The sequence below is a fragment of the Oncorhynchus nerka genome, linkage group LG12 (assembly GCF_034236695.1).
Source record: "Oncorhynchus nerka isolate Pitt River linkage group LG12, Oner_Uvic_2.0, whole genome shotgun sequence".
Lineage (NCBI taxonomy): Eukaryota > Metazoa > Chordata > Actinopteri > Salmoniformes > Salmonidae > Oncorhynchus > Oncorhynchus nerka.
This window is the reverse complement of record NC_088407.1, coordinates 12,659,485-12,684,247: the sequence shown is the minus strand read 5'-3', so window position 1 is coordinate 12,684,247 and position 24,763 is coordinate 12,659,485. Positions and strand designations below refer to the sequence as shown.

Genomic DNA, 24,763 nt, shown 5'->3' with positions numbered 1-24,763 from the left:
TGGCGGCACACTTCACCAAGAGTTCCCTCTGTTCTCTAGAGGGGGAGGGAGATAGAAGAGGGGAGGGAGATAGAAGAGGGGGAGGGAGATAGAAGAGGGGGAGGGAGATAGAAGAGGGGGAGGGAGATAGAAGAGGGGGAGGGAGATAGAAGAGGGGGAGGGAGATAGAAGAGGGGGGGGTGTAGACAGTGATCAGCTGTGGTGGCACCAAGAGCCCCCTCTGTTCTCTAGAGGAAGACCACGGTTCAATCTGAAGTCCAACGGAAACACCTTCCTCTTTATTCAATCCCCCTTTGAAAGATCACACACACAACTCACTTCTTGTCGTCCTTCTTGACGGTGACAGAGATCTCTCGGATCTTCTTGACGGCCAGGTGCGTAGCGCTGCGGAAGGCTCTGATGATGGTCTGGGGGTGGAGACCCTCCTCCACGTACGGCTTCAACTGCTTCAGGAACTCTGCTGCCAACAGGGTTACAGACGTGGTACCGTCGCCCACCTGGACAGAGAATAGAAAACAATGAATACAAATGGAGAGGGAACAGCCGCCGAACACTAGAACGAGAGGAGCCAGGAGGGGGGGCTAGAGGAGTCAGTGGGAGGGGGGCTAGAGGAGTCAGTGGGATGGGGGGCTAGAGGAGTCAGTGGGAGCTAGAGGAGCCAGAGGCGTAGGTGGGAGGGGGCTAGAGGAGTCAGGTGGGCTAGAGGAGTCAGTGGGAGGGGGGCTAGAGGAGTCAGTGGAAGCTAGAGGAGCCAGGTGGGGAGGGGCTAGGAGTCAGTGGGAGGGGGGCTAGAGGAGTCAGTGGGAGGGGGGCTAGAGGCATAAGTGGGAGGGGGGCTAGAGGAGTCAGTGGGAGGGGGGCTAGAGGAGTCAGTGGGAGGGGGGGCTAGAGGAGTCAGTGGGAGAGGGGGGCTAGAGGAGCCATCACTAACGCTTTCACAGATGGACTCCAACAAGACACACACAGACCTCGGCATCCTGGGAGCGTGCAATGTCCACCAGGGTCTTGGCAGCAGGGTGAACCACATCCAGCAGCTTCAGGATGGTCGCCCCGTCGTTGGAGATGGTGGCTTTACCTGAAGGGAGACATCCCCACACACACAGCTTCAGTATCACTGCAAAACAAGTGTCCAACTACTGCAGGCCATGCCCCCCCCCCCCAAAAAAAAATGACAGACCATGTTCCCCCCACTCTGACATCTCCTCCATCCCTCTCACCTCTGCCATCCACCATGAGTTTGTCCATGCCGCGAGGCCCAAGTGTGGTGCGGACGGCCTCAGCGATGACCTGGCAGGCATTGATGTTGCTGATCAGCTGAGGGACGCCCTGAGACGTATCTGTCCCCTCCTTAAGCAGGATAACCGGTGTGGGCTACAGGGAGAGGAGGGAAGGATAGAATTGAGAGATGAGCAAGACATCCTTCAGCAAGATGTTGGCTGAGACATGACTGTCACTATGCAGACAAGTTGGGCCCTGGCTAAGAGTGGGAAGGAAAACACGGACGGAATCGCAGCATTTGGTAATAAAAATGGAATCAACTGTAAACGAAAAATGTTGCATAATTTTCTATATTTTGGCTGAAATTTCTTTTAAAAAATGGAGGGGGAAAAAAATGGAAAAGGCCGGACTCTTACGTCATCTCACAACTTGGCTGTTACTTTGAGAAACATGTCGAAGAGGTCGTCAAGAGGGCCAAGTCGTCAAAAACCAAAACATTCGACACTAACCCCTAAATTCAGAGCAGAGCAATACCCAAAGAACGGAGTCAGGCGACAAGCTGTTTTGCACATTCTGTCAACATGCTATTGATTGGACCCAGAGTCTTGAGGATCCATGTCAAGTAATTTGTATTTTCTATCAAGTAGAGGCTCAAGCCATCAAAATTCATGACTCAAACCCAAGTCATGACTCGTGTCCACACATTTGGCTTTAAGCGCAGTGTTTGATGAAATAATTAAGACAAATGCTGGCCTTCACAGATGCTACTGAAGTTGCCGATAATAGGAGACAACAGCAGGCTGCAGCCTATTTCATGTTGAGTGCCAGTTTACAATGACCTGCGCGCTAGGTATGATATTTCATACGCACATTTGTGAAACAGTTTAATTTAAATAATGTCTATGCATCTCAGAATCACTGTCATGTGGTTAAATTATAACTAAATGAAACTGACAAATCTAAAAGTTACTTCTATTGTCAACCATGTAAAAAAAAAAAGCCTACATAAAGCCAACAAATAAAAACCATTGCAGGTAGAAAACACCCTCAAAAATAAATATCCTATAAATTACATTATTGAAAACAAGTCATGCCCAGCCAAACTTGAAACATGAACAACTAAGTCCAGCCCTAACACTTGCAAACATTAACCACTAAGTCCAGCACTTGCAAACATGTATCAAGTACTCTGGGGCCTCAGTCTCTGTGTCAGTGAGCCCCCGGACAGACAGCTTTATTTGGATAAGTAAAATCAGGTATTTTATTATGTTTCCACTGGATCAGTGCATGGCATGTTTCACAACAAGGCTTGGGGTTATAGAAAGAAAGAACTCAAATAGGCCTACATTGAGGAACTATTGTAATTCCCAAGGGATGTTTTTTTATTTTATTTTATTTATCTGTTATTTTACCAGGTAAATTGACTGAGAACACGTTCTCATTTGCAGCAACGACCTGGGGAATAGTTACAGGGGAGAGGAGGGGGATGAATGAGCCAATTGTAGACTGGGGATTATTAGGTGACCCTGATGGTTTGAGGGCCAGATTGGGAATTTAGCCAGGACACCGGGGTTAACACCCCTACTCTTACGATAAGTGCCATGGGATCTTTAATGACACTTTGTTTACTCGCTGTTTGAGGTTTAAGAAAAAATTACTTTGAGAAGCTCCACAGCTCATTAGAGGTGGCAAGCTAAGATTGTCAGAAACACCAAGATGGGAAATATTGTTTCTGGTGTTGTCTTATGTAAGGATGATCGTCCACAACCTTCTAGAAGCATCCTGAAACACTGTTTACATTTATTTCAGATGGCTGCCTGTCTTTACGTTTATAAGCTAATGATCAAATGCAGGTTTTGCTAAACATATTGTGTAGAAAGAGTATCCCAGCAGGCTATTGGCGTGCTCTTTTTTTTCTTCTTCCTCCAAGTTATATTGTGATTCTGAAACGTTTTATATTTTCTGTCTGGATTCATAGTCTCTCCTCTTTTAACGGTCCTAATTAACCAATGTGTATAACCTCCCAATGATCAGGGAGAATCAGTCGGAGAGAATCAGCTTGAGCAAAGCAAGGTGTAGAATCACTAATCTACAAATAGTATTCCCTGCCATATAATACCCTTTGTTAAATTAAGATGTGCGATCCCCCCCCAGCAAACAATCAAGTGCATCCAGATATTGAATGATTGGAGACGCTTGTCAATTAAAATTTCCTAGGATTTTCTTCCTGCAGCAAAGCCAGCGGAAGGATGGAAATACCGGTGGGAAAAAAAGGTCCAGCCCTACCCATTCAATATCGCCAGTGCGTAATAAAATGTCCACGGTAATAATCAAATAGTCTGAACGCTATAAAACTACTGTAACGTTACTACTTCCAAACTGATGGGCTGCAATGACTGAGCACAGATCAACATGTAGCCAATCTGTTTAGCCAACGGGTACCGCGGTTCCTCGCTATCAAACTAAAACTATCTACCAAACACAACTCCCATTGAATAGTGAGTAGCTAAGAGGGGGATTTGATTCATCTCGCCCGGGCCCCCGTGTTCTGCACCGGCTCAAAGTTAATTACATTCAATTTGGAACCGGGCTGCCTTGCCCACAAAAGTGCCGTAATTAAGCATGTGTAGTAATGCGTAGGATTTGAACGCTTTAGCCATCTGCCCCCCCAATGAACTTGTTATACATTCTAATATGTATTATGTAAAAGATCAGTTTCTGGACGATGAAGCATGCTGCATTGTCAAAATTACCGAGCGGTTTCATTTGATGAAGGCCAAGCAAGGGCGCTCCCTTCTCCCCACTTTTGCTCGATAACGTGACGGGCTTTACATCGGTTCAACGTAAAATAACGTATTCAGGGTCTAAGGGGCTAGCCTTCGTATATTTGTCAATAACAGACCATCAAAACATGCTTAAATGGGCCCACGTGGGAAATATAACCCGCTAACTAGCTTAGCAGGAATGTTCTCGACTGTTCTGACCATCTGATGCGCCACAACGCCGTCAAGACCGACAGCCACTACTCACTAGCTACTACTGTGGTTAGTGAGGTTATTTCTTTTGCATTTCAATTAACCCGTTTATCCTAACCCGCTGCATAAATTCTACCCTATTACGAGAATTCAAACCTGGCGTTAAATTTGACCCCAAAAAAACGGGATCCTTCAAACCGTCACCAATAACCACACCTAGCCAGCTAGCAACGTTAGCACAAGTTGACAAAGCCCGTGCGTAGCTATTTTACCTAACAAACCAGACGCGATGACTACTACGAAAAAATATACATGGGTTTACACTTAACTATAAACCCCTATGTCAGCATATTATTAATGTACATAGCTAACACTCACCCCAAAAATGTTATGAACTAACCGTACAGCACCGTCACTAGCTAAGGAGCTAACTGGTAACCGGTATGCCCATTTGATGCGAGGTGACGCTACTTGTTAGCATCGTGATAACCGTGGACTTTATAACGTATTTTATTTGAAAGATAATGCGTCAATCTGGATAGAAAGAGCATACATTTTACAATACATGCAATTTGGTAACACATATACAGGGATAATTTGACGGATGCGGGTGGATTTTGTCTGAATGAGCGAAGCATGAACAGCTACTCACCATCATCTTTACAATTCTTTAGAGAGAAACGGCACCGGTGTTCTATCCCACAATGCAGTTCGACTATGAGCTTCTCTTCCTGTTTAAGATTTATCTATTTTTAGCTGGGGTAACTTTGTTCTTGTCACGCTTCAGAATTGGAACACGATTCAATTGATCTATTTTGACGTTGACGAATTGTATATTTCCAGTCCCAATTCAATGACATTCTTTGCAATTTCTCTTGATATCGGCATTATCTTACATTTACATTTAAGTCATTTAGCAGACGCTCTTATCCAGAGCGACTTACAAATCTTGTTGAGTACACGCGGTCACATCAGTCCCAAGCCGTTGCAGGTAGTTCATGAGTCGACTGTTAAAAATGTAATGTCTTTCAATGCAGTTCATACAAGAAATTATCATCCTAGAACATCATATACAAAATGATGATACGTTTCTCCTTTCAACTGTGCTATTACTAATTGTAGCTGTTTCCATACATGCAGTTTCTGCACATCTATTTCCATTATCTCTACTCTGTACCTAATATAACTTGGGGCAGCAGTGGAGGGGTTCCTCGATGTCCACATTACTGAGGACTTAACGTGGACCTCTCACACCAGCACAGTTGTGAAGAAGGCACGGCATTGCCTCTTCTCCCTCAGAAGGCTGAAACTATTTGGGATGGCCACTCGGATCCTTAGGAACTTCTACAGCTGCACCATCGAGAGCATCCTGACTGGTTGTATCACTATATGGTAAGGCAACTGCACCGCCCTACAGCGGGTGGTGCGGACGGCCCAGCGCAGCACTGGGGATGAGCTCCCAGCCATACAGGACGTACATGCCAGGCGGTGTCTGAGAAAAGCCTAAAAAACTCCAGCCACCTGAGACATGGACTGTTCTCCGCGCTACCGTCCGGCGGACCGTACCGGTGCATCAATGCTCAGACCAACAGACTCCTAAACAGCTTCTATCCCCTGGCCATAATACTGTTAAATGGCTGACAACTACTGCCTCACCTCACACCTACACTGCTGCTAAAATTAGTATTGATTACGCTGTCGTTCATTGATTATTGCCTTTACCATTAGTATCTATTTATCCTGCCTCTATTCACTGTTAGTCCTGTTTACATGTACATTTATCTATAGTGCCTTCAGAATGTTGTTTTACAGCCTGAATTTTAAATGTATTAAAATTCAGGCCTACACACATTAACCCATAATGTCAAAGTGGAACTAGGTTTGTCGAAATGTTCAACTCCTTTGTTATGGCAAGCTTAAATAAGTTCAGGAGTAAACATTTGCTTAACATGGAACCCAAACCGGCCGCGCGCCATCGTGCATAAATTAATTTTGTCCCCCCACACCAAACGCGATCACGACACGCAGGTTAAAATATCAAAACAAACTCTGAACCAATTACATTAATTTGGGGACAGGTCGAAAAGCATTAAACATTTATGGCAATTTAGCTAGCTAGCTAATGTGTCCTATTTAGCTAGCTTGCTGTTGCTAGCTAATTTGTCCTGCGATATAAACATTGAGTTGTTATTTTACCTGAAATGCACAAGGTCCTCTACTCCACCAATTAATCCACACATAAAATGGTCAACCGAATCGTTTCTAGTCATCTCTCCTCCTTCCAGGCTTTTTCTTCTATGAATTTATATGGCGATTGGCATCTATACTTTCATAGTATTACCACAACAACCGACAGCACAGTTTGTCTTTCAATCACCCACGTGGGTATAACCAATGAGATGCCACGTGGGTATCTACTTCTATAAGCCAATGAGGAGATGGGAGAGGCAGGATTTGCAGCGCGATCTGCATCACAAATAGAACTGACTTCTATTTTATCCGTTGGCAACGCAGACGCTCGCTGACAACACGATGGTGGTAGGCCTGATCACCAACAACGATGAGACAGCCTATAGGGAGGACGTCAGTGACCCGGCAGTGTGGTGCCAGGACAAAAACCTCTCCCTCAACGTCACCAAGTTAAAAGAGCTGATCATGGACTACAGGAAATGGAGGGTCAAGCACACCCACATCCACCTTGACGGGGCTGTAGTGAAGCGGGTCGAGAGCTTCATGTTCAGCTGCACCATTGAGAGCATCTTGACTGGCTGAATCACCGCTTGGTATGGCAACTGATTGGCATCCGACCGCAAGGCGCTACAGAGGGTAGTGCTTACGGCCCAGTACATCACTGGGGCTGAGAACACTGACGTCCAGGACCTCTATACCAGGCGGTGTCAGAAGAAGGCCCTAAAAATTGTCAAAGACTCCAGCCACCCAAGTCATAGACTGTTCTCTCTGCTACCGCACGGCAAGCGGTACCGATACACCAAGTCTGGAACCAGCAGGACCCTGAACAGCTTCTACCTCCAAGCTGTAAGACTGCTAAATAGTCTTGTGGCTTGGGGGTACCCGGACTAACTGCATTCAGAAGAAATTAATATACACAATATGTAAAAACCAGCTCCTCCCTTATCAGAGATGGACTATTTGTTGCTTTCCCACCACCTAAGATTCCCTAAAAACAGCCACTAAAGGTCCTGTTAACTGACTGATATTATCTCATAGGACAAAAGGTATAAGATATCTTAAGCATGTGTTGACCTCAGACCTTATTTTCAGCGTTTATCCCAAAACCCTATTCTTTCCTCATTCATTTTTCCAACAGGGATGGCTGAACGAACCAGAGGTAACTCATTTCCGGGTTTTAGGACTACAAGCTCTCGAGCTCTATTGCGTTTCCACCAGAGTATGTGGGAGGAGTTGAGCTCCGCTAAAAACCGATCCATGCGTACAGGGGAAAAAACTCCAAATTCGCTCCATTCATTAAAATCACAATTTAACCAACACCCATCTATTTTTGTGAATACCTGGACCTACCAATTGGTTTTTAAGTATTGAAACCAAACCATCTGGATTTGAATGAAACGTATTTAATTTGAATAAATATGAAAAGGTGAATGTAAGAAGTGAATATCATTTCAAATAGGCTACATGTCGTATTAAACAGCATATAAACACTCTAAATAGGTCAGGAGCCAGACAGGAAGCCTAAAAGGAACAAACATGAATTATTTAGGCTATATTATTTATATTATTTCAAGGCTATAGCCTACAAAGAAATACACTGTGAAACGAGTGCGACACAACAGCATTTAAACAACATTATGTTGTATTAAATCATTATAGTCTACACATTGCGCGTATAGGCTGTGACTTGCTTAGAATTAAATAACAATGAAACGAAAACTGCCTAATGTACTTTTTCCCTGACACCCACGCGTACTAGTTACATTCCGAATGCTTAGCAGGACAGAAATTGTGCAATTCACACACTTATCAGGAGAACATCCCTGGTCATCCCTACTGTCTCTGATCTGACGGACTCACTAAACACAAATGCTTCCTTTGTAAATGATGTCAGACCAACCTCACATTCAATTCGTGCATATATGTACATCGTATATTTCAGCAGATTTCGTGCGTATTTTTTACACCCTAATTCACGAGTTAATGCTTGGAGTCTTCACAGATCGTATGACATAAAACACAACATTTCTTTCTTTACGTGAATTACATGTATGACAGTGTTATGTGTCATTATTAAGAATGTACGAATTGAATTAGAGCATTGAAGTTAAACCCTGTACAAACTATGGATCTTGGAGTTCTCGGGAAAATGCACTGTATGTGTTACTATGCCTACGTGTTTCACCGTGAAACCAGTTGTCATGGGCACACAAACCCAAAGTAATGTAGGCCTGTGCCATTGCAAAATCGAATGCTTCTCACCAAACGTTAAAACCTTATCTAATCAAAAGAGGCAATTTATAGGCCTACTGTCCATTAGAGTATAGTCTACTTGTTGGATGAATTGGATGCGCACTGGTGTCTAGCTGTAGGCTAGTTGTCTAGTGATATTGTCCACCATCATCAGCCGATCCAGGAAAGAAACAGAAAATAATAAAGCTAAACTAACCGTCTACTACTTCTGGCTACGGATGGCACCGAGAACACCGGTTCCCGCGCGCACCTGGAAAAACAACACAGTGAGCGCTCTAAAACAGCTGACTGACAAAAGCAAACGATGATGAATCAACTGATAAATCGAATGCGTTGGCTATCAAGGACAAAGACGCATGGCAAACAAATGGCAAAAATTAATAAGTACACCAGAAAATCTATGCTTAAACATATTTACCACTATTTTAAACTTGAAACATATAGAATGCTTAAATTAGAATTAGAGAACCCCCCAAAAGTTTTTTTTAAATGTTTTTTTTTGCATTTAGGAGCTCCCCAGTAATTCACAAGGCCTTGTCTGTGTTAGTATTCGACTCAACACACAACTTTCGACATGGGAAACTGAATGCAGCATCTGCAGTAACCGAGTATTCCAGCCACTTTCTTTTTATGAACCCGTTGCTATTTAATGAAAGTTGTTGTACAGAAACCCTGTGGCTACGGTAGGATTCTAGGCTAATCTGGTCTGGCTCCTATATTCCAAGATCATCGGGAACAGTCGGAGTTGGAGGCGGCTGGGGAGCCATTATCCTGGCGCTTTTCAGAGCTTTTGGAAGGGTGGGTAGACTGCGCATTTAGCAAGCTGGAGCTCGTCATCGCTGTTGGGCCTGGTGGCAGCCTGTGGTTTGATGCTGCTGCTCATCGCTCTCCTAATCGTCATGGTGAACCCCATTTCTGATATCCACCGTGGCAGATTAACAAATTTGAGCCAGCTAAATAGGCTAAGGCTAATAACACAAACACATTTTACAGCTAGCTAGCTAAGAGCGAAGCAGCTTCAACGGTACAGCTAATACATCGAAATTAAATATTACAGGCGTAGGAGTATCGTGTTATTCACTTAGCCTACCACAGAGATGAGAAGTGTTTTCTCCCCAAAGGAAAATACATAACCACCTACTGGCTTTCCATAGCCCCCCTACACACACCGCAGCGCGCCCCGTTGTGTCGAAACAGTTCAGCGGATAAATATTTGTTGTATGTGCCAACCTGTCACTCAATCATTAACACTTTGTTGCTATTTTTATATAGGGACATAAAACTACAACTGAGGGAGCTACTAAGTTTGAACTGAGGCGGCTAAGCCCCCTCATCCAGCCAGGCTCGCCCCAGGACCCTTGTCTGCAGTGTGAGAGGCCTGACAAGGAGGCCATAGATGTATTCGTCTCCCGCGTCATTCTTGGGGGTGTCTGAAGTCTGCTTGATTGAAGCGGGGTACATGGGTCCCCCTCCTCTTCCGCTCCCCCTATATTGTGTTCAATATAAATGTATCAATAAAGCCCGACCATTCTGTCATCACCCTGAGAGACATTCCAAATCAAAACGACCAGGGGCCTGTTGCACAAAAGTAGAATTAAGACATCCGGGATAAATGACTCAGCTGAGCTCAATGAAGCCAAAACATGTGCGTCCAGGCTTAATTGGTTGCACAAAGACCAAGCCAGGATGAGCAGACACGGATTCATTAAGCCAGGTGAAACCAATCCTGGATAGGTGCGCGCTCACGGCTCACTCAAATAGACCCCGCCACAGATCACAGATAACTGATTTACCATGGCAACTAGAGCCGCGTACTTTTCCCCGTCGGAAGCACAAATCTTCATGGAGGCATACGAGGAGGTAAAAGATATAATTAAGAAGAAAGGCAACACCGCCACAGTGATAAAGCAAAGAGAAAAAGCGTGGCAAAGTATTGCAGACCGCCTGAATGCGTAAGTAGTGCACAATTACACACTCACCGCTCCGCTGAAACATCACAATTACAATTCAAATATTTAATTCACATCTCCAAAAATGCAGTTGTACTGTAATTATGAAACGGTTCAATTTTTAATTGAAATGCACTGCAGATATGAGTGAAATTGTGTAAAGTAACTCCATCACACTGTATAAAGCTATGATACATTTTTTGATATTTTTACTGAAAACAAGACAAAAATACCAAGTAATTTTTTGCAGTGTGACTCCATTAAATGTGTGTGTGTGTAGATTAAACATGAACGGGCCAAAACGGACATGGCAGCAGGTCAAAATCAAATACAAGAACATTCTGCAGAATGGTATGGTCCCTGACTAATATTTAACAAAGCACAAGCATATATTGTACCCAGAAGGTGCCTGCTCACACATTGTCTGTACTGTTTTAGCAGTGAAAAAGAATACCCACAGACAAGGCACGGGTGGTGGGTCACCAAAGGCTGACCTTACCCCAGCAGAGGACATGGCCTTGGAGCTAAATAAAGGCCGGCCCGTCTTAGAGGGGATCCCTGGGGGGAAAGAGATGAGCATAGGTTCCTCCCAAGATGCCACCCGCTTCATTCAAGGTATGTCCTTCCATCTCTACATGGGATACAACCACATTCATATTGAATCAATTTGGACTGTCTGACTTTGGTTTACCTATTGCCTTGCAGTGCCTGGCAGCACTGTGTTCCTGTTAGAGCCACCAGCACAAGCACCAGACGATGCTGATCCAGTGAGTACTCCATCAAAGGCATACTGTAGGCCTGGCATGTCTTGTCTACTAGCTTCAATATGAATCCGATTAAATGTGATAGGGTGAAGGCCCCAGTGCAGCAGCAACAGCACATGATGGAGACGATGATGAGGAGGAGACCATCTCTCTGGATTCCAGAAGGCATGAGGTATCATGTTAAGACTGTGAAAGTACTATTTACTCTACAATGGTGAGGAGTCCTCATCAAAAAATCTAATTTCTTTTACAGGACCCAGATGCTATACAGTGGGAAAACCAGCCTGGCAACATAGTGCGTATTAATAAAAGGACACCACATCCTGCCAAATTCCAGCTGCGCTAATTGTATTGTGTTCACAGAGCTCACAAGCTATCAGAAAGTTGTATGGCAACCACCTCCGGCGCCAAATAGAACTGGCAGACATAGACATTCAGTACAAGAAGAAAAAGATGGAAAATCTTGCACTGGAGTCTGAAAAAAAAAAAAGAGGACAATTAGGAAACTGGACCTTGAAATAAAAAAACTTGAGAGGGAGGTGAGATATGCCTTCAATGTACACTGTATGCTAACTGTAACACAAATGTATTAATCATTATTTTTCTTTCCTCCCCCAGCTCCAAGAAGATGACACAGCTCAAAATAAAAATTAGGTATATTCTCGTAAAGTCAAGTGAGCCATGACATATGAGCTCTTATTGTGAGCACACAGGACGGTGGCATCTTTCTAAGGTTTTTTTTATTTTCCCAGCAATCAGTACAACCAAGTCATCGTTATAAGGCATCGCCCTCTTTTGCCCACCCCCCCCAGCACCAGGTGTGGCCACTAGCCTATATGAAGGCCCAAAATTGTGTGTTCCTTTCTGCTCTGACAATGGCATGCCCATTCGTGCGAGATGTGGTGGATGAAGAAGCACTTGTGCTGAGGAGAGCCTTCAGGCGAGAAAGGGTCTTCAGGGACCGGTTGGACCCACTGGCCTTCCCTGATGACCATCTATATGAAAGATACAGGTTTTCTGCAGATGGCATCAGGTATCTATGCAGACTACTGGGTCCCAGGATTAAGCACCGCACTGCACGGAGCCATGCACTGAGTGTGGAGCAAATGGTTTGTGTGGCCTTGCGCTTTTTTGCTAGTGGAGCCTTCCTGTACTCAGTGGGGGATGCAGAACAGCTGAACAAGGCCACAATTTGCCGCACAATAAGGAGTGTGTGTCTGGCTATCAAAGCATTAGCAGATGTCTTCATCTCCTTCCCTGGCCACAGAAGACTCTGTGACATCAAAGAGGAGTTCTATAGGATTGCAGGTAAGAGGATCTACAAATTACAGGACAACTGTTAACACATAGTAGGATACTCATTACTTTGTGTGACAGGTTTCCCCAATGTCATTGGTGCAGTGGACTGCACACACATAAGGATAAAAGCCCCCTCAGGTGCCCATGAGGCCGATTTTGTGAATAGGAAATCCTTTCACAGCATTAATGTTCAGGTGAACATAACTTTTTGATATTGTCCATTGACGAACACTCTGCATTGCCAGTGATGTGCATTGATTGGTGTAATATTCCTCATCTTATGATTTCAGATGGTCTGCAATGCTGACTGTGTGATCAGCAATGTTGTGGCAAAATGGCCTGGCTCAGTCCATGACTCCAGAATCTTTCGGGCCTCTGAAATCTATCAGTGCCTATCACAAGGTAAGCCACACAACCCCTATTTATAACCATCATGGCTGTGTCAAGAATATCACTGTGTTTATGAGGTAGTAATGATGAGATTTTGTGTTGACAGGTGAATTCTCTGGTGTGTTGCTGGGAGACAGGGGTATGGCTGCCAGCCTTTTCTCCTGACACCTTTCACAGACCCCCAGGAAGCACAGCAGGCCTACAACCATGCCCATGCCAGGACCAGGGCCAGAGTTGAAATGACCTTTGGCCTCCTGAAGGCACGCTTTCACTGCCTTCACAAATTAAGGGTCAGCCCTGTTAGGGCATGTGATATTACTGTGGCTTGTGCTGTCCTCCACAATGTGGCCTGCCTGAGGAAGGAGAGGGCCCCCAGAGTGCCACCAGCCATGGACTGGGACAATCCGGCAATCTTCCCTGATGACGACAGTGGTCGGCTGCTGAGGGACCAATATGTGTTGAATTATTTTAGTTAGTATGTGTGCTTTCAATTTTGGTTAAATATGTCCTGCGGTGGCAGAGGAATTTGGGTTTTTTTGGGTTCGTTTTTTGACGAATTTGGCCTCTTATGATGTTTGTGCGGTATACTGTGTGTAATACAAGGCTGCAGGGAGGCTACTGCATCCATTCATTTGTCTGTTCAGTTGATGTGTATGGATTTGCCCTGCATTTATTTTAGTGTGCAGACATGCAGGGTGTGTTATATACAGACCTTTGAATGTGTATGTATAATTTTGTATAATATGCTTGGATTCTGTGCTTTCCATCTTGTAGAGTCACTGTGACTTCAGTTTCGAAAGGAGCTGATGGTTTACCTGCTTTGTTTTGTCCTTATTCAATAAAGGAACATAATGTTACACATTGTGTTTTTATATTCATATGGTATTTGTTTATATGACAGAGTACTAGGGCCACACTGAAGAAAAAGGATAAAGTCATAAATTTATGAGGCTGGTTCTTTCTGCAGAAAAGCTACATATTGTTTTTACAGTTTTGATACTTATGACAATGTGATACTTAATATTCTGGCACATCAGCATGTCTTTGTTTATGAAACCATACTGAAGTACAATTTCACGAAATGCCCCACATCTGTCCTCCTTTAAAACAACTGGTTACAATATTATGACTTGTGTTTTTTTCCCCTCTGTAGCCCTAATATTCTATCATTTTATATATAGCCTTATAGTCTATGGGAAACTGTAAATTATCTAATGATAGCAACATCATCTAAAAATCATTTTTTATCCAAAATCATTGAAATTAATGATCACAAACGTTTAAATAATAACAGTGGGTCTAGTTATATGTGATAACAATGTATAGTGAGCAGTGAAATAACTATTGGTTTCCATTTGTGGTGACTGCTGACTGACATTAGGGATGAGATTAAATAGATCCTGGAATTTAGCCTGGTCTGGAGCAGGCTAGCTCCACAGAATAAATCTCCATGGTAATTTATACCATAACATATCCTCCTGCCCCCTATCCATCTTTAGTGCAACCGGATTACGGATCAATTGAGCCAGGATCACCAAGATATCCTGGCTTAATCCCTTATCCTAGTTTTGTGCAACAGGCCCCTGATATTACTGTTTCTAATTAGGGTAAAATTTCAACAGACCTGTGAATTTCCTGCAATACTCTGTACTCATTGTTCAAATCCAAATCAAACTTTATTTACATACAATGTTTTATGACAATCTATGATACATTTATTCATCTGAGAGACACAGTATGAATGGTCTGGAGTTGCTCTCCTTTCGAAAGAGTGTTGGTCACATCCTGTCTTTTTATTCCCATCTTCTGACTGATTTTATTTCTTCTGTCTGTTTTTCCCTCTTTGTGGATATTGTCCATATGCTTCAGCAGATGAGTCTTCTGAGTGAATCTTTTACCACAGACTGAGCAGCCATGTTGTTTCTCTCCTGTGTGAGTCAGTATGTGCAAATTCAGGTTTCCCTTCCGATTGAACATTTTGCCACAGTCTCTACAGCTAAATGGTTTCTCTCCTCTATGAATGCGTATATGTTTATTTAGGTGCTCCTTGCGATTAAAGCTTTTCCCACAGTCACAACAGCTAAAGGGTTTCTCTCCTGTGTGAGTCTGTCTATGTTTAGTTAGGTGCTCCTTGCGATTGAAGGTTTTCCCACAGTCACCACAGGTAAATGGTTTCTCTCCTGTGTGAATATTCATGTGCCTGGACAGATGTCCTTTTTGCTTGAAGGTCTTCCCACAAAAGGGGCAGGTGCAGGGTTTACCACCGTGACAGAGTCGGACATGGGCCTTCAGTTTACAGGTGGAGTTGTAGCATTCACTTAGGCTCTTCTTGGCGAGAGTCACATGCCTCTGCAGGTCAGCTTCCAGAGCTTTTCTGGACATGATGCTGGGCTTGGAACGGTGTTTCTCCATTGGTTGATTGAGATCCAAAGATGGGCTGGGATCCAATAGTGGACTGTTGTAAAGTCTTACTGGGTCAATGCTTACAGCTGAGCTGTGGCTTGATGCATTGTTTTGATTATCTGGAGGGTCACAGTGAATGTTGAGACCCTTTAGGTGGGTCACGGTGCCAAAAGATGTGAGATGCATTGGTTTAGGTTCACTCTCTCTGTTCTCCACAGTCTGGGTTTGGGGAAGAGTCAAGAACCAAAGATGGTCCTCCTGATCACATTCACTTTTCATGGAAGTTGAAGGGAATATGGAGTCTTTGGTATGAATGAGCCCTTGAAGCTGCTCTTCCTCCTGACTGGTCCTGACTTCCTCCTGTTCCTCTTTAATCTGTGTGGGCTCTGGGTCCTCCTGCTCCAGACTGGGGCTCCACTCCTGCTCACAGTGCTGCTGCTCAGGGGGAACCTCCTCTTCAGAGACAGAGAGCTGCAGGGAGTCTGGAGGGAAGGAGCAGAGGTTATCTATACAGCCTTTAGGCAAGTAAGCATTTAACTGTTAGGCTACACCTGTTGTTTACTAAGCATGTGGTATGACATTTGATTTGATGGTTGGGGTCCATTTGAATTTAAGCTTGTAAATGTAATATATAAGTAAACTCAAATTCCAATCCAATAACAACAATATGTATATTTTAAATGAGCTCCTAATACATTCAAAAGCGATTTATTTCTAACGTTTGTCAATTCATTAATTATAAATTCAAATAACTTCCTGGTTTGTGACAAATACTTTTTACCCATGTATGGTAAACGTAATTTAAAAAAAATTAAAAATTAAGTACAATTGTTGAAATGGTGATCACTGTTAGCCTAAACAGTGTGGAGTGTATTAATAGAGTAGAACTATAGCTAGCTATCAGTAGCGCTACATACGAACCTATTTTACATAGTTGTATCTCTGGTGTCCTCCGCAGCAGTCTCCGTAGCCGATCATTCTCCTCCTGGTACTCCACTACCGTTTTCTCAACTGCCCCGAAAATCTCCACAGCAGCCGCCGTTAAACGCTCATTTAAAAACAAACGTAACAACTGTAGTTTAGACATTTTCAGTCGACTGAGAGTTGGGTGTTCAGCTACTATGGCTTCGTCAACGAAGGAAGAATGGCTGTCACAAACAAACCATACCCGCTGACAATGTCTTGTGCTGCGTTCATAACCTTCTTCTTTGCTGATGTTTATTGGCGGACTACACTCATAAAGTGTATTGCCGCCACCTACTGTACGGGAAATTTAAAAAATACCACAAAAACAAAAAATGTTGTGGATGAACAAATCATACTAAATTACCAACAATAAATACATTAACACGGACCAAATTCACGCCACTACCCTGAATGTCAAACAAAAACGGTACTATTCAGATCCCTACACCTGGGAGGGGGGAACTTCTTAATTCAGTACGCCCTGTAATATTTTAGCTGTCAAGTCCTGGAGATCCAGAAATATATTTGCCACTTCACAAAGATGTCTAGCTTCTCTGATTTATTTTATTAGTTTGACTCGTGCAATTTATCACTTTCGTTATGAATGCAACAAAGTCCACCTTCTATTCGTATGTCGGGATCCTTCTCCTGCATGGCATTCACTGCAGACTGTGGGCCATCCACAACCAGAACCAACTCTACTCACTCCTTCAGATATTTTCACTGCCTCCACATAGGAGACCTGCTGGATAGCCCTAATCCTAGCCACTGCGACCTCCCTCATCCATACAGGCACTCCGGGAACTCGGGAACGTGATTCCCATCACAATTACAACAACATGCTTCATCTGACCCTTCAACTACAACACATTTATTCCTTCTACAAACACTTGCCACGTGTCCTAACTCTTTTACAATTGTAACACTTCTGTCTCACCGCATATCTCACATACCCAAGTTTTACATAAATTGGGAGAACCGCTTCAGCAAACAACAGTAAAACCGACAGGTTTTGCTCCTTCCTCCAGGCTATCATTCGGTTCAATCGACGTGCGTCTCCCACTCCTGTGCCCTCATTTATCAATGTTGCATACTGTTCGTAAACCATGCATGGGATCATTTCTAAGCAAAGTGTGGGATTTATCCATTTGTACTTATACTTGAGAATGTGCGTAAATTTAAGCACAATACGTATTTAAGCACAATGCGTACGCACAGCACTTTGTGGGTGAAAAGTCAAACTGCTAATAAAATACCCTCCTTGAAATGGAGAGAGGATTGACATACTGGACCATATCATCAACTATTGTTAAGGCTGTGTAAGGCAGGCGAAGTCAGGTGCAGGAGAGCAGAGTAGAGTAAACAGGCAGCACTTTTATTCCGGTCAAAAAATAGGCACAACATGACATCTAAGTGCCCAAAAATCACGGAACATGAATACAAAAAGTATAGCGTGTGAACATACACCATTAACAATAAACAATTACACACAAAGACATGGAGGGGAACAGAGGACTAAATACATGCAGTGTGATTATGGAATGAAAACCAGGTGTGTATGAAACAAGACAAAACAAATGGATCTCAAAGTGTTTGATAGGAAGCCCAATAGCCATCATCACTGTTACATCCTCAGAAAGCATGAGCTCCTGAGTTGGGAAAATCTTGTGCAATACACCGACGCATGTCTTGTATTCAAGATCCTAAATGGCCTGGCTCCCCCTCCACTCAGTATTTTTGTTAAACAGAAAACCCAAACATATGGCAGCAGATCCACAAGGTCTGCCATGAGAGGTGACTGTATAGTTCCCTTAAGGAAAAGCACCTTTAGTAAATCCGCTTTCTCTGTGAGAGCTTCCTATGTCTGGAATACACTGCCATCAGACACACATAACTGCACCACCTATAACACTTTCACAAAATGTATGAATACATGGCTAAAGGTCAATCAGCTTTGTGATCATAATCCCTAGCTGTGTATTGCCGCTTTCCATGTTGTCTGTAGCTTGTGAGGTGTGGAAACACTTTTTTGCTTTTATGAATTTTGTCTTGCTGCTTTTTGTTCTGTTTGTTCTATGTTGCTACGTCTTGCTTGTCCTATGTTGCTCTGCGTGTGCTCACTGCTCAATGATTGTCTATATTTTAATTGTTTTTAATAACCTGCCCAGGGACTGCGGTTGAAAATTAGCCGGCTGGCTAAAACCAGCACTTTTACTGAAACGTTGATTAATGTGCACTGTCCCTGTAAAAACAAAAAATAAACTCAAACATTTACATTTACACCAGAATTTATTGTCTCACATGTTTGACACAATCAACAAGTTCTTTCAATTATAGATTTATTTCTCTGTCCGTTGCGTCCAGCTGCTGTTTGAGTCCAAGAATTGATGTGTTGATCTGTTGTTGTTTCGGGACTGACTGCGTCATTCAAAACATGCGGCGCATCTGAAGCGCTCGACCAAAGAGGGCACCCTTCTGGTAGGCCTGGGAATGAGGGGTCAGAGGGCACCCTTCTGGTAGGCCTGGGAATGAGGGGTCAGAGGGCACCCTTCTGGTAGGCCTGGGAATGAGGGGTCAGAGGGCACCCTTCTGGTAGGCCTGGGAATGAGGGCACCCTTCTGGTAGGCCTGGGAATGAGGGGTCAGAGGACACCCTTCTGGTAGGCCTGGGAATGAGGGGTCAGAGGGCACCCTTCTGGTAGGCCTGGGAATGAGGGGTCAGAGGGCACCCTTCTGGTAGGCCTGGGAATGAGGGCACCCTTCTGGTAGGCCTGGGAATGAGGGGTCAGAGGGCACCCTTCTGGTAGGCCTGGGAATGAGGGGTCAGAGGGCACCCTTCTGGTAGGCCTGGGAATGAGGGGTCAGAGGGAACCCTTCTGGTAGGCCTGGGAATGAGGGGTCAGAGGACACCCTTCTGGTAGGCCTGGGAATGAGGGGTCAGAGGACACCCTTCTGGTAGGCCTGGGAATGAGGGGTCAGAGGACACCCTTCTGGTAGGCCTGGGAATGAGGGGTCAGAGGACACCCTTCTGGTAGGCCTGAGAATAAGGGGTCAGAGGACACCCTTCTGGTAGGCCTGGGAATGAGGGGTTGCAAAAATAAAACTCGACTTACCATCAGTTGGTGTGTCTGGTATTCCTTCAGGGTCTGGGAGAGGTTCCTCAGTATCACCAGACACTGAGGTCTCTCCAATTATGCTGCCATAGCAGACAGTGTGCTGGTCCATAGCAGACAGTGTGCTGGTCCACAGCAGACAGTGTGCTGGTCCATAGCAGACAGTGTGCTGGTCCATAGCAGACAGTGTGCTGGTCCATAGCAGACAGTGTGCTGGTCCATAGCAGACAGTGTGCTGGTCCATAGCAGACAGTGAAGAGTCACTCTGCCCTCCTCCTGTTGCACTTATATCGCTTTTGTGGATTTTTCAAATCCAACTATTTAAAGGGAAGGTATGTGACCATAAATGGTCATTTAGGGCAGTTCTTTATGTAAATGAGACTTCACTTGCACTAGCACAGTGTTTAAGAAAGTGTCTGATTTATCAAGGCAAAAATATTTACAGGTGTGTGTAAATCAACATTCTCCATTTTCTTCGTACAAGTTCATTTAGAAGCTTTTCTACGCGACATTGATAAACGAGGGCCCTGGAATGTTATCCCTAAACCGCACAGCCTCTATGTCCAACAAAACACCAGAGATGCCGTTCTCTGTGAAAGATGCAAGTGTTTGTGTTCTCGAAGTAGCACCCACAGTGTACGCGTTCCTTTTCTTCTTCTTTGAGGTTTAACGGCAGTTGGCATCCAATATGTTGCATTACCACAATGTACTAGACCTCTGTTATACTTTGCTTTAAAAAAATGAATATACAAAATATACAAATACCCTACCATCTAACACAGGGGTGAGCAATTACACTACACTCACAAAAAAAAATCTAAAAATTAATAAAAAAATTAAAAAACACCAACCTACTCTATTATTTAAATCTACTTAGTCCTACCTCATGCCAACAACCTGAAAGAATGGGACACCACCACTTAACACACCCTGTAACTCTTCTGATGGCAAATCTCACACACCCAAATACCCCTCTGCGACTTCTGTTCCACCCCTGCCGTACAGTTGATAACCATGGCTATAAATGATAAAAAATTATATCTTACTGAAGCATATCACTTGTTGGGTTATTCCTCAAAAAAACAACGTGTTTTTTTATCACTATAAGTTGTTTACGAGCATGATGGCTGTACGTTTAGTTTATGGTTGATGCAGCTTGTTGACCGTTAGCCAATCTGTGTTTCTCAATGAGTTCAAAGACCGTGAATGTATCCAACTGATATCTAACACTGCACAACAGGTAATTACCACCTTCCAACTTGGTTATGAACGCAGCCTTTGTTGACACTATCAGAGCTATAATAAAAAACAATATATATTCTTTTTTTTTTAGCACAGACAAAGATGGTGGATAGATGAAGATGGTTTACCATTGAAAAAACAAAATGGTCAGTTCCGGTCAATAGCAGCTTGGTCTGGTCTACTTATACTGAACAAAAATATAAAACCAACATGCAACATTTTCAACGAGTTTACTGAGTAACTGAGTACTGAGTCCTCAGCTCCACAGGAAAGGAAGGTATCCAAGGGTCAAAGAGAAGCCTAAACCATAACACCCTTTATCAGAGGGTAAGGCATACGGCCCAGTGCATCACTGGGGAAGAACTCTCTGCCATCCAGGACCTCTATACCAGGGGGTGTCAGAGTAAGGCCCTATACATTGTCAAAGAATCCAGCCACCCAAATGAAAAACAGATATCATTTACATAAGTATTTACACCCCTGGGTCAATTCATGTTAGAATCACCCCTGGCAGCGATTACAGTTATGAGGCTTGTTAAGTCTCAGAACTTTGCACACAATTGCATATTATTATTTTTTATTCTTTAAGCTCTGTCAAGTTGGTTGTTCATCATTGCTAGACAGCCATTTAAGTCTTGCCATAGATTTTCAAGCCGAAATAAGTCAAAACTGTAACTAGACCACTCAGGAAAATTCAATGTTGTCTTGGTGAGCAACTCTAGTGTATATTTGGCCTTGTGTTTTAGGTTATTGTCCTGCTGAAAGGTGAATTTGTCTCCCAGTGTCTGTTGGAAAGCAGGCTGAAACAAGTTTTCCTCTAGAACTTTCCCTGTGCATAGCTCTAAACATATAGTTTTGTATTCAGGACATGTTTAGCAATTTTTTACTTTAGTGAGTTATTGCAAACAGGATGCATGATTTGGAATATTTTTATTCTGTACAGGCCGACTTCTTTTCCACTATGTCAAATAGGTTACTATTATGGATGAACTACAATGTTGTTGATCCATCCTCAGTTTTTTCCTTTTTCCTAACACAGCCATTAAACTCTGTAGCTGTTTTAAAGTCACCATTGGCCTAATGGTGAAATCCCTAAGTGGTTTCCTTCCTCTCCGGCAACTGAGTTAGGAAGGACGCCTATATCTTTGTAGTGACTGGGTGTATTGATACACCATCCAAAGTGTAATTAATAACTGCACCATGCTCAAAGGGATATTCAATGTTGACTTTTTTCTCTCATTTTTACCTATCTACCAATAGGTGCCCTACTTTGCAAGGCATTGGGAAAATCTCCCTGGTCTTTGTGGTTGAATCAGTGTTTGAAATTCACTGCTCGACAGAGGGACCTTACAGATAATTGTATGTGTGGGGTACAGAGACGAGGTAGACATTAAAGAATCATGTTAAACACCGATATGGAACACAGTCCAGTCAACTTATTATGTGACTTGTTAAGCACATTGTTACTCCTGAACTTATAAAGGCTCATTACCATAACAAAGGGGTTGAATACTTATTGATTGACTCAAGACATTTCAGCTTTTAATTTTTCATTAATTAGTAAAAATGTCTAAAAACAATTCCACGTTTGATATTATGGGGTATTGTGTGTAGGCCAGTGACACAACATCTCAGTTGAATCCATTTTAAATTCAGGAAGTAACAACAAAATGTGGAAAAAGTAAAGTAGTGCGAATACTTTCTGAAGGCACTATAGCTACCCACACTATCTGCATTGACCCTTTTGGCACTAACTCTTTTTGAGTATGCACACACACACACTGGACTCTACTCACACATACTTACACACACACACACACACACTGGACTCTACTCACACATACTTACATACACACACACTGGACTCTACTCACACATACTTACACACACACACTGGACTCTACTCACACATACTTACACACACACACACACTGGACTCTACTCACACATACTTACACACACACACTCGACTCTACTCACACATACGTACACACACACACTGGACTCTACTCACACATACGTACACACACACACTGGACTCTACTCACACATACTTACACACACACACTGGACTCTACTCACACATACTTACACACACACACACACTGGACTCTACTCACACATACGTACACACACACTGGACTCTACTTACACATACTACACACACACACACACTGGACTTACACACACACACTGGACTCTACTCACACATACGTAGATAATGTAATTATGTGTGAGTAGAGTCCAGTGTGTGTGTGTAAGTATGTGTGAGTAGAGTCCAGTGTGTGTGTGTACGTATGTGTGAGTAGAGTCCAATGGACTAGTAACCGAAAGGTTGCAAAATCGAATCCCTGAGTTGACGAGGTAAAAATCTGTCGTTCTGCCCCTGAACAAGGCAGTTAACCCACTGTTTCTTGGTCATCATTGAAAAAAATAATTTGTTCTTAACTGACTTGCCTGTTTAAATAATAAAAACTATGTTTAAGGGTATATACCCACAAGGGACTATGTTTAGCCACTGATTGGTTGGTAGTTGGTACTTCAGAAATTGTCTGCAGTCTTACATTACATTCAATTTATCTGTGGTAATGACATTGGGTGTTTACTGGCTCTTTAGTTTATACTGAGCACATGTGGTCTTAGTGAAATGTACAAGAAGCCTTGCTTCCCTTCTGAAACCTAATGAATACATGCCTAGATTATTTTTGGTCATCAGAGTGTATTTTATATGTCTCTCCCTTAGTTTAAAATGTAGAACAGTTTGTGGTCTCCATTTTTCTTTTTTTTAACTAGGCAGGTCAGTTAAGAACAAATTCCTATTTTCAATGACGACCTTGTTCAGGGGCAGAACAACAGATTTTTTACCTTGTCAGCTCGGGGATTTGATCTTGCAACCTTTCGGCTACTAATCCAACACTCTAACCACTAGGCAGGTAGATCGGACACTACTAAAGGCTATGAGCTTTTTTGGTATTTTTTCAACTGTACTGGTTTACATTTAATATGTCTCAAAGTCAGGTTTGATTTGATTGACTGAACACAAAGGTGTTGTACCCTGGAAACTTGAGCTGCAGCATGCCCTCCGCCCAAGGGTCCTAGATGGACCTTCATTAGGCTTTAAACCCACTGTTAAGCGTTTGCCTGGCTACCCATCCATATGGCTCTGGCCAACTGATGTTTCTTCTCCACGTTGAGCCTGGATTTGCCAATCTCCCCAACATTCTGATTGGTCATAGAAACCGAAGGGTTGGGCTAGAGCCGGACTACGTGATGACATCATTAACTTTGATAACTCTGATTGGTTAGACTTGTTAGAGAAGATCCAATCGCTGATTAATTTGTTTTGTACAACGCCCCTCATTTTAAAGTCACACAAATGACAGTTTCAGACTGAACGTATGTAGCGATTGACAGAGCAGAGGAATTCAATTCAAGGTGAGTCGTTAGGCAAGACTAACACGTGTCTTTATATCACACCAGGGTGTACTAACTCACCACAAGATCTACTTTTTTTCACCACCATAAACCGTTTCAATCTGTCTCTGACAGCATCAACCTCACTGACTTATTAAAGACAGAATCCACATTAGGGGAAACAGTGCCACTGTTCACCTCAGCGCCATTGTTAAAGCGTTTTTGTTTTGTTGACTAAATGTAAATGAGCAGCGTGGTAAAAACGTGTTAAAAAGCGTGGTAAAAACAAATTGCAGTACATCAGTGGATGGCTCATAATAAATAGCTGGAGCTGATTCCACTCCAGCCATTACGAGTCCGTCCTCCCCAATTAAGGTGCCACCAACCTCCTGTGCAGGACATATTCTCCTGTTCTATCGAAGCAGTGATGTCAGAGGGAGAGAAAAAACTGTGTTCCTTGTTTGCTGTAAAGTTCTTTGTTGGTATAATATCCCAAACACAAGTGGCAGTTTTACCATTAAGGATTCCAGCTTTAAAGAATATCATTTATTCACTATGTGCCACAGAAACTGCTTTTACTGTGAATTA

At 43.2% G+C, this 24,763-nt stretch overlaps 2 protein-coding genes across 4 annotated transcripts in view; both read right to left on the bottom strand.

Annotated features, from left to right (window-relative positions):
• The window catches only part of cct7 (chaperonin containing TCP1, subunit 7 (eta)), a 12,722-nt gene extending 7,773 nt beyond the window's left edge, over positions 1 to 4,949 (bottom strand). For 2 of the 3 annotated variants that reach the window (XR_010465259.1, XM_029674155.2), the window contains exons 1-5: positions 4,846 to 4,949; positions 1,218 to 1,371; positions 969 to 1,075; positions 319 to 497; positions 1 to 35 (exon numbers count right to left, since the gene is read on the bottom strand). The exon at positions 1 to 35 is cut by the window's left edge and continues 27 nt beyond it. Coding sequence is in view for 2 of the 3 variants with exons in the window: in XM_029674155.2 (XP_029530015.2) it covers positions 1 to 35; positions 319 to 497; positions 969 to 1,075; positions 1,218 to 1,371; positions 4,846 to 4,851 (481 nt within the window). In the remaining variant the exon portion in view is untranslated. Of the gene's footprint in view, positions 36 to 318; positions 498 to 968; positions 1,076 to 1,217; positions 1,372 to 4,571; positions 4,650 to 4,845 lie in introns of those variants that run through there. The other variant, XM_065025242.1, reaches the window with a different exon arrangement.
• Positions 4,950 to 14,692: 9,743 nt separating this feature from the next.
• Positions 14,693 to 16,639, bottom strand: LOC115137865 (zinc finger protein 534-like). The gene is made up of 2 exons (XM_029674144.2): positions 16,363 to 16,639; positions 14,693 to 15,923 (listed from the first exon to the last, which is right to left on the bottom strand). The coding sequence occupies exons 1-2, from the start codon at positions 16,526 to 16,528 to the stop codon at positions 14,758 to 14,760; spliced, it is 1,332 nt and encodes a 443-aa protein (XP_029530004.1). The 5' UTR covers positions 16,529 to 16,639; the 3' UTR covers positions 14,693 to 14,757.
• Between the last annotated feature and the right edge of the window lie 8,124 nt (positions 16,640 to 24,763).

Excerpts from the sequence above, each read along its gene's own strand:
- LOC115137865 (XM_029674144.2), bottom strand. The coding sequence starts at position 16,528 with ATGTCTAAACTACAGTTGTTACGTTTGTTTTTAAATGAGCGTTTAACG. Across the intron at positions 15,924-16,362 it reads GATACAACTATGTAAAATAG|ACTCCCTGCAGCTCTCTGTC; the intron begins GTTCGTATGTAG and ends CCTTCCCTCCAG.